This window comes from Pleuronectes platessa, chromosome 13 (genome assembly GCF_947347685.1).
Source record: "Pleuronectes platessa chromosome 13, fPlePla1.1, whole genome shotgun sequence".
Lineage (NCBI taxonomy): Eukaryota > Metazoa > Chordata > Actinopteri > Pleuronectiformes > Pleuronectidae > Pleuronectes > Pleuronectes platessa.
In genome coordinates, this window is record NC_070638.1 from 24,832,104 (window position 1) to 24,842,698 (window position 10,595).

Below are 10,595 nucleotides of genomic sequence, written 5' to 3' on the forward strand. Positions count from 1 at the left end.
CCATGCCAGTTTCAACAAAAAAATTAAATAGTACTTGTTAAAACTGATTTACATGACTCCTTATTAGAGATCAAAGCTTCACAGGAAGTGGTTCCCTACATTTGCTTCTCTTCTTCCTTGTCTTAATTGCTTTTCTGGTATCAAAGTGGCTCTATATAAGGCCTGTCACTCAATACTGTGCATCTTTACCTGTGACTTATTTACATTTTCAATGGTCCGTATCAAATAATCTCAAACAGTGACTAATTATCAAAGCAGATTTTGCACTGGTCATTGCATCCAGTTAATACAAATAGTTAATAAGAACAGAGCAGTTCATTTAGATTATTGTAAATTCTTAATGATGGCTGTACTTTGCTGTAAATGGTTTTGTATTTATATAGTGCTTTTCTAGTCTTGATGAACACTCAAAGCGCTTTACAGTACGGTTTTACATTCACCCATTCACACAGACATTCATACAGTGCATCTATTCGCAGCACTTTATTATTCTATGGGGGGGGCCATCTGGGGTTCAGCATCTTGCCCAAGGACACTTCGGCATGCAGATGGGTCAGACTGGGGATCGAACCACCGACCTTCAGGTTGGAGGACGACCACTCTACCCCTCAGCCACAGCCGCCCATATCATCATTTATTTTGCCTTTACCACTGCAGTGAGGTCAAGTCAGTAAATGACTGTGTAACAATTACTGCCCAAGCTGCTGATCGTGGCACAGCCACGGATGTGGAGACTACTCCTGAGATTAAGGTTAATCATGTTGATCAGTATATGCTGAGGAGGCACAATGAGATTGGGGATGATGGTTCCTTACCTTACTATTTTGTCTCCCGTTCCTGCTGTTTCCAGTTGGTGGCAGTATCGCGCCTACCTACTTTAATCACCGCCGACGAACAAGCAGAGAGGGAAGAAGAATTGAGAAACAACGCATCATCTGATCCATAGATGTTATTTGAGGACCATTCACTGCCCACCATGAATAAACCTATTTAGCTCATGTCTTACCAGATGTAACACCCTGTGTCTCTTTCCTATATTTTTGCTGAGGTCACAGACAACTACACTCTAATTGGGTAAGTATTTGATAGCACAGCTAATGTGGCTAATGATGTTTACTGCTAAGCTAACGCTCTAACCAGCTTGTGTTTGATTTGCTAATATCAGCGGGCAGCGCTACGAACGAAAGGGTTTGAATGTGCTTATTTTCTCCAATAGGAATAACTGAATACACTGTATTTCGACGCTGTGCTGTTGATAAACCCCAGGTAACCATGCACTTCGTCGCTCTTTCTATTCACCAACGTTAGCCATTCAGCAGCAGCCATTCAGGGTCACAGGTAAACAAGCAAGCTCCACTCGGGAGGTTTGAAAGCAGAGGTCGGTGTATAAGTCCGTCAGTTGTCGTTTGTATTGATAGGTGAATCATACATTTGACACGTTGACGATTTCAGTTGATTGAAGTAGAGTCAAATCAGGACAAAGACACCTTTTCATAACTGCACATCAGTGCCATTATCGTTTTTGGCACAATCCAGTGTGGAGACTCCTCACCTAGAAAAGCTGCTGTAGACCTCGAATAACAAGAGGTTCCTGCAGAAAATGCATGTGAATGCTGTAAGCAGCATTGCACGACATCTTAGGTGTCACGCTTTTGTAATACTGAAAATATGTATTTGCTTTTATAATAACTTTCCTTTTCATAGCACATGCATTACAGCAAATCCTTTGAGGGTTGTTGGGGGGATGGAGCCAGTCTCAAGTGACATTGAATGAGAGGTGGGGTACAGGTCACCCACCTCTCATTTTACACAACTATTCATGCTCACATTCATCTACAGGGTTTTTAGAGTCTCCAGTTAACCTGCATGTCTCTCTACTGTGGCAGGAAGTTGGAGTACCCAGGGCAAAGTCAAACAGGGAGAGCATGTCATTTCCATGGTATACTGTATATAGGTTGAATGAATCACAATGGCAATATGGTCACATCTGGTTAACATAGTGTTACAAGACCCTGGACACTTACCAGTGGTTTAGCACTGACAGTCGCGTCAGTGCTGTGTTGGCATTCTGCTGACTGAAGCCATTTAAGGCCACTGTATGTGTAATATTTGTCAGCAGCTTTCTTTGTTTCCAGGTTTCTCCTTTCATCCCCTCATCATGGTGGAATACTACCAGGTGTTAGGAGTACGGAGGGAAGCGTCTGCGGATGACATAAAGAAAGCGTGAGTTGATAAAGATATCTCAGCTGTGGCGCTCTGGAACAGTTGAGCACACATTGAATCCTGTAATATTAGCTCAATATGGGTCCCATTCAGATGTCTCTGATTGGAGATTTTATTTTTTGTCTGATCTGTCTTTGTCATTTTCCCTCCTCCTCTCCTTGCCCCTTCTCTGTGCTCACACCTCTCTATGCTCTATCGTCAATCTCTAAGAGCAGAACAAACTGCACTGGGTCATCTATTATTACTTTAGACATGAGTGCGGATGTGGCTGCTCTTCTTTTTACAACTCACTGATTGATCCCCCTAGCCATATTCAAGAGTCACCTACTGACAATTGTGCTAAAACTCTTACCGTCTGGAATATTCATTGCATTTCCTTCCCCATGTTTCTGTAGCAGTAATGTTATACACCTGTAGGGAGTGATAAGTGATCAGTGAGGCCTCTGTAACACTGAGATAAAGTAACGCACAGTAATGCTGGAGTGCATGCTGCTCTGTGTCCTTTAATATAAAGCCTGCAGTTTTTTAGCTACAGCTGAAGCAGCTGGTATATAGAATATGAAACAGGTTTACTATAATGACAAACATTAGGATCTTTAAAAGAAAAAGAAAAACACAAATGTCAGTAGAATTAAAATGTTTGATATCATACATTTTAATCAAGGTTCATTTGTGTAGCCCATGTTCACAAGTCACAAAATGTCACATATGGCTTAACAAGGTGCTACATCTTCTGTCCTTGACCAACGACAAGGGTGAGGAAAAACTACCAAGAAAACTGATTAACGGGGGAAAAAACGTAGAAACCCCAGATAGTCACATGTGAGGGATCCCTCTCCCAGGACGGACAGAAGTGCAATAGACTTAGCTGAACACCTCTACACAGTACCAATATTTACAACATTGATTAGAGAAACAACATTTAACAATAATAACATCTTAAAACAAGAAAACAGTACAAGGAGATAAAGAAAGCAAATGAAACATTCCTGAGTACAGTATTGAACTTTTTCAGTCATGTGTTATTTTATAGCCATCGTCTTTCTTCTGTCCGTGTGAAGGTACAGGAAGTTGGCCCTGAGGTGGCACCCTGATAAAAACCCAGAGAACAAGGAGGACGCTGAAAAGAAGTTCAAGGAGCTGTCGGAGGCGTACGAAGTCTTGTCAGATGGTTGGTAAAACAAGTGTCTGTACAAGTCTGCAAATGAACAACAGATACCAGGGGACACACTGCACAGTTAATGGAGTGAAGCTAGTAGCATCAGTCTGAGGGCAGTATAGCTGTTTTAATGAAGCACACAATTCCGTTTCCTCTTCAGGGATCCTACTGGTTCTGAATTATTTGTTGAATTTGTTTTTTGCTATTAAAACTTGGAGATGTTTCACTTTCCTCTTCCAGTAAACAAGAGGAGCATATATGATCAATATGGCAAAGAGGGACTGACGGGGACTAATGGAGGAAGAGGTACAGGCTCCTTTAATAACCTTGGATAAAACTAACCAATAACCAAAGCATTTCCAGTTTTTTCCTGAACCTAAAAGCAACATTAAATTTCTTTAGTTATTTTGCCGGCTGTATCCAGATTTCCACGATTTACATGAGATTTCATAAACATGTATTTCAGGGGGTCATTTCCACAATGGAGATCATTTCCATGATCAATTCACATTCCGCAACCCAGAAGATGTCTTCAGGGAATTCTTCGGTGGCAGGGACCCATTTGCTAACTTTTTTGGTAAGTTGTTCCAACTGTCATCACTAAATCTGTTTTTGTCAAAATGCAGTTTTGAGGAGTTTCAACCTGAAGCATAACCTCCTTTCTTTTCCTACCTGTTCTTTCAGGTGCAGATCCTTTCAGTGAGGATCCTTTTTTTGGGAGCAGCCGGCAGCACCAAGGTCGGGCAAATCGCCATAGGACAGGTGGCTCATTTTTTGGAGGCTTTGTTGGTTTTCCACCCTTTGGTGCTGGCTTTTCACATTTTGACCCGGGTAGGGTGTGCACCAAAAGAGAAAATTTACTAAAAGATTTTATTACCGAAAGCTCAGGAATGAACACATTGTCACAAATCACTGTCATTTGTTCGAATGAGTCTCATTCTTTTTCCTTTTCACCTCAGGCTTTGGTTCTTTTGGCACCATGGGCACCATGGGCACCATGGGTCATATGGGTCACATGGGTCACATGTCACCAATGGGCAGTCTGGGAGGTGGAGGCTTCGCCTCTTTTTCCTCCACATCCTTTGGGGGAGGAGGAGGTGGAGGAGGGATGGGCAACTTCCGCTCTGTGTCCACTTCCTCCAAGATCATCAATGGCAGGAAGATCACTACTAAAAGGTAGATAGACCCTGACCAACTGTTACAAAATTCCCACAGCTAAATGATTGAAAGTCTGGTTGTATTTTATGTGAAAGGATTCTGATACCAGGACGTGCAGCAAATTTTTGAGAGTCCTATGTACAAGGAGGAACACAAAAAACTTAATTTGTCACCTTGTGGCGCAAAGATGCATTTGAAAAAAGGATATGCATCATGTTTGACTTCCTGCATGACCCTATGCCAAGCCCCTCACCTGACAGTGTGGGTGTCCCCGGCCCTGCCAGTGGGGGAAATAGTTGGTGATGAGTTTGGAGCTGAGCTGAGTATCTTAATGTGATAAGAACTGAAACAGTTATTTAGTGTTTAATTACGGTTGTGGGGTTAGATTTTATTTATTTTGTTATGTAAATTTGTTAAGCGTTTTACACTCTACTTGTACATGTAAGTTAAATATATTTTAAACTGTTGATAGTTAATATATATTCAACATTCAATTAGCAACTTTTAACATAGCAATTTAAAAAAAAAAGCTGTCCTTATTGTCCATGATCCTTTTGTGCTCTTTTTAAAGAAAGTATAAGTTCTGGCACCGTTCAGGTATCGTTACCATTTCAAAAGTATTTGAAGTTCTGGGGTTTTTGTTTCTTTGGGATGTGGCTCCAGCACTCCTTCTGGAGACGAAATTAAACACACCATCCAAGCCTTTTGGCTGATTGTGGTGTCTCTGTGGACTAAATGTATACAGGTATGACAAATCCATACATAAGGATAATTGTGTGGGCAAACGGAACATCCTGCCTCAGACAATACCAAGTCAATTTTAAGGGGCTTAAAGTTGGCTTGAATATCAAAGCTGTGTTTTGGCGATGATGACGAATTGTATCATGATTCTCATTTGGATCTCATCCATCTTGACCTGGAGTTGGCGAGAAACAGAACCGGGAGGGTGGTCTGTACTAGTTAGCCTTTAGCCTAGCATTTAGCTAGTCATTTCCCCCACCTCTGTTTCCTATCTCTGCCAACATTTTTCCTTTACGCTGTATATCGTTGCTTTGACTTTGCGGATAATCCAGCCCTACCGCATATATTGAGAATAGTGCATAGAAAATGCAAATTTGATCCCTGATTGTTTCATTTGCTGTTGTAGGTCATAAAGAGGCCACAATAACCAGTTAAAAGCTTGTAGGTGTTTTAAAGAGTTATGTGTTTAAATAAAGTTATTATGTGAAATTTGCTCAGTGAAGTAAAAACCTTTTTATTAGATGAATGAAGCCAGTTGTTTGAGTTAAGTTACATCTCAGCTGCGATCTCCGTTTGGTTCAATTGTGTAATTTTATCACCCAAGTCTGGTTTAAACCTATGTACTTCCTCTCCTTTTCCTTACCCTTTACTTCTTGTGGTTTCTGCCTCCTACAGAATTGTGGAGAATGGTCAGGAGCGGGTGGAGGTGGAGGAGGACGGGCACTTGCGGTCATTAACCATTAATGGTATGGAGCAGCCACTGCGACTGGAACACAACTAAAGACCCTAACACCCTCTGCTGCAGAAGTGTTACCTCAGCACAAACAAACCAATAAACTTGAGCTTCAACTGGAGGAAAAAAAGCAACAAAACAATGTAATGATAGTGCTCTACTATTGTTTGGATGTACATATTTAGTTTGTGTTTATTTCCCCTCATGTCCTCTCCCTGCTGACTCTCCTTTGTTAACAACAATTCAGATCAGAGGATTTGGATGCAGACATTTCTATGCATTTTGTTAATGCATTTATGAATTGGAGCTGTCATTATATTTTAGCTCAGGTTGGTGTTATTGTTTTAGTGTTTGGGACCACAGTATTGTTTAGTTGTACTGTATAGCTGCTTTCAGACATGCACTGAGCTACCCAGAACATGCGGACATTCTTCGGAGGGGCTATATTTGAGAATGCAAATGTCAGAATGAGAGCCTCCGGACCTAAAGTTTCTCCGGCCAGTCCCCTTGTAAAAACTCAGCAGAATGTCCAAAGGAGCGGATGTAAGAACCCAGCAGAAGATCCCCTGCATCATTCACTACAAGTCCCCTGCATCATTCACTACAAGTAAGTTGGTCACACGACAGAAGCAGAAATAAGAAAGAAAAATCTGTAGATGAAAAAGTGGTGCCATACACAAGATGTCAAGAGAATTTTTGGTGATGAGGGCCGGTGTTGATGTGCTGTAAACAAATACACAAGATCTCTGTAGCGGAATGAGTCTGTTATGTCCTGCCTCTGCCTGCTGCACACCCCTCACCTGAACACTCTGGAGATTTGTGTGTTGTTGTGAACACGTCTGAGCCAAGAATCTTAGCTGCGTTGTCTTTATGAAAGGCAACTTCCGAAGAAAGTCCGGACCCAATTCTACGGACATCCTCCAGAGTTCATGTCTGAAAATGGCTTATATGAACAGCCCCTCCCCCCTTCCAGTACTTTGTGTATGCACTCCACTGGCGTCTGTCTATTTGCCAATAGCACAAATGCTGTGTTCAGAAAGACAACTTTGTTTTTTCATCTTAATGTATAAAAAAAGTTGAATTTGGTTTTCCACAGTGGATCTAGTAATTAATTAAAGCATCTCCCCTGTCTGTGTTTACTGCTTGTCTAACCCTTTTCTTAGTACTAATTATTTTTTAATTAAAATACAATGATGGTAGGATGAGTTATGCAATTTTATATGTTATAATACCATTGTGGTTTTTTGTTTATTTAATTATGCATGTACACCTGTTGATGTTGAGTCTTAATGTTAAAGCTGCATTATGATGCACAAATAATGGAAAGCATTCTATAAATGATATATGAATACAGAAGGAATTTTGTGTACTTTGTAAACCAATAAATCTCAGTTTCAGACTGTTTCAGGACACTGACATCATGCTCTCTGCTCTGTTAGTAAGTGAATTCACCAACAATCTATGGTCTGACCTTCAACTTGCATTGGTTTATAACCAAATTGTCAGTGCTCACAGTTCGATTTCACTTCACTTTCTCAAAATTAACATGATTGTTCATGATTTTACCCAAAACAAATCAATATAACAAATGTGACTGTGAATTAACAAAGTCACTGAGCTGCAGTGCTCACAGGTAAACAGCTCCTTTGAATCACATCTGTGTAACATGACCTCATCTGAGACCCCAGAGTTAGAAACAAGAGAGATGAATTTGTGCAACACTTTAGCTTGCATTCAAGGGCACCTTGTGTTTTGAAATTAAATATGTTCAACATGTTAACATGTTACTCAACTCTCACAACTCAACTCACTTCGCGTTGTTTGTGTCGTGAAAGTTTACTTTGCATAAATAATCAAAGCTGGCGCACACTTCAGAAAACAACGATGGCCTTATGTAAAGATGGTGCTCAAAAAGATAACTGAACTTAAAAAAATGTAATAATTTTGCATAAAACAAAACACTTAAACCCTGGCATTGACCTTATGTATTGTAATGTATTTTTCGTCTTTTATTGATCATGAGGACTTTCTACGATGTTGATTTCCACATTTTTTGTATATGTATAGAAGATTTCTCTGTGACAAAAAAAATTAAGTTATTTAAAAAGTAAAGTTGAACTTATTTTTTGTTTTGGGCTCTGCTGCAACCAGGGGTCCTGAATAAGAAATCATTATAATATGAAGTCATCAATGCATAATGATTTCTAAACAGAAACTTTTTGCAAAGAATGCAATGCCACACATCTAAATATTATCATTCTATTAATGTTCTCTCTTTATGTAATTAAGATATTTCCTGGCTTCTTTTTTTATGCTCTGGCTCCTTGATTGGAGGAACCCCTCAACCACCCCTCCATCTTTCGAGGGATCTAAATCTTACTGTCATAGGCTAAGAACCATTTCAATCAGGACAAATGTACTGTATGTGACATATATTACAATAAAGTTAAAACAAACTGAAAAGGAACAAAGGTATCCTTTAAAAGTGAAAATCTTATGGTGCAGAAGCATCAGTAATATTGTCTGGAGGAGAAATGTAATGATCAGCTAACGCCGGGTTCACACCGGATGCGGAAACGACTCCGAAGTGACGCGTAATCAGCGTCCGGTGTGAACAGCACAAAGGTTTAACAAGGGCGTGGATGGGAGCCAGCTTGCTTTTAAGGCTTGGCGCTGCGCTTCGGCGTCGCTTCCGCGTCCGGTGTGAACCCGGCGTTATGCTCCTAATTGCATTAAATGGAAGTGGCTGAGTGCATAGTTCACGAGTATCCGTGGTCTCTGCCAAGTTAAAGAGAAAAGAAAAGAGGAATCCAGATGGAGACAATTGTGGAGCTGTCCTTGGTGCTGAACTCCAATCCACACTCTCTCTCTCTCTCTCTCTCTCTCTCTCTCTCTCTCTCTCTCTCTCATTCTCTCTCAATGGCGAACCCGGCACCTTCTCATGTCATGTGGGGGGCGGCACAAAATAAAATAAAAAGTCATCTGGCCCACGAAGCAGTTTTCTATTATCTATCATATCACTGTGTGTGGAATTGGCAAATTGGCGCCCCCTGCAACTGCAGCGCCCCCGCTTGATGCTCTGTGAGAAAGGGGAAGGGGAGGGGGCGCGGGGGACAGTTCACCTCTGTGCGCGGCATGATGATGTGCGGTGATGATGTGCACTGCAGGATGATGTGCGCCGCAGGATGATGTGCCCCGCAGGATGATTGGCGCCGCAGGATGATGTGCGCTGCACAATGATGTGCGGTGATGATGATACGCACTGCAGGATGATGTGCGCCGCAGGATGATGTGCACCACATGATGATGTGCGCCGCAGAATGATGTCTGCCGCATGATGATGTGCCGCACGATGATGTGCGGTGATGATGTGCAACGCACGATGATGTGCGGTGTAGATGATATGCCACAGGATGATGTGCGCCGCACAATGATGTGCTCCGCAAGAGGAAGTGCACTGCAGGATGATGTGCGCAGGGCACGGGTGATGATGTGCCCCCAGGAGGATCATTGCGCACATCGTCCTGCGGCTCACATCATCGTGCGGCGCGCATCGTCCTGTGGCGCACTTCATCCTAGGGCGCACATCGGCACACTTCGTCCTGCGGCTCACATCGTCCTGCGGCACACATCATCATCCTGCGGCGCACTTCATCCACATCATCCTGCGGCGCACATCAAAGGAGGAGGGTTGGACCTCCTAGAGCTAGAAGTTCCACCCCACATAACAGCCTTTTGATAAAATTTGATATTCTAACATTTAACAATACAGGACAAAATCGATTTATGTATGTGGGTCTAGATACAGCATTAAAGTCATATAGAGAAGTGATGGCCTTTTCAATGGCAAGATAAAAAAAAAAAATCAACAGAAGAATATGGAAGCGTATTGCATTCACTTTTATTTTGAATTTTTTTGGGCATTTGTAACTTATACTGTGTTGTGCAGAATTGTGTGCATTGATTATTTTTTTCGGGGGTGGGGGGGGCGCTCGGAGAGGGTCTTCTCTCTCTCTCTCTCTCTCTCTCTCTCTCTCTCTATCTCTCTCTCACCCCCCTCCCCTCCCCACCACCTCTCTCTCACTCTCTTTATTCCTCCAGGCCAAAGCCGGTTCACACTTCTCTCGCTGTGCTCACTGAGTGTGTGTCTCCTCATGGCGCTCATTGCTGAGGTACAGCCTGGGGAATTTCTTCTCCTGCGCTGTTAGATTTTGCTTATTGCCGAAATGTGGATCTCCAGTGGTCTGAGTGCTATCGAGGGGCTTCATGAATCAGCGGTCGAAGGGGAGGTGAAGCAGCTGAGATAACCTAGCGAGTGCTATGGTGGGACCTCCTGGAAGTACAAGAGTTCGGCGCTCCAAAATTTCTGCAGTTTGCATAGAGGTGAGCTACCTGTACATTATTTTACTTAACATACTCTGGTGGAATTGTGGTGATGGGCTAGAGAAACAGACCCTAGCCTGTTTTCTATTGGTCCACATATACTTTATATCCACTTTCTACCCAGTCCACCTTGTAGCTGTTAGACTTACTGTGGACTAATCATGGGTTAAGCCTGAGTCCTTTTAATCTCTTGACAAT

General features: G+C 42.1%; 1 protein-coding gene across 2 annotated transcripts; it reads left to right on the plus strand.

Annotated features, from left to right (window-relative positions):
* Nucleotides 1-866: 866 nt before the first annotated feature.
* On the plus strand, nt 867-6,174 carry dnajb6a (DnaJ heat shock protein family (Hsp40) member B6a). 2 transcript variants are annotated; one of them, XM_053438676.1, is made up of 9 exons: nt 867-1,074; nt 1,217-1,266; nt 2,136-2,223; nt 3,285-3,394; nt 3,623-3,688; nt 3,849-3,959; nt 4,067-4,213; nt 4,342-4,558; nt 5,957-6,174. In XM_053438676.1, the coding sequence occupies exons 3-9, from the start codon at nt 2,159-2,161 to the stop codon at nt 6,060-6,062; spliced, it is 822 nt and encodes a 273-aa protein (XP_053294651.1). In that variant the 5' UTR covers nt 867-1,074; nt 1,217-1,266; nt 2,136-2,158; the 3' UTR covers nt 6,063-6,174. The 2 variants fall into 2 exon arrangements, with proteins under 2 accessions (XP_053294651.1, XP_053294650.1); XM_053438675.1 differs by lacking the exon at nt 1,217-1,266.
* The last annotated feature ends 4,421 nt before the right edge of the window (nt 6,175-10,595 follow it).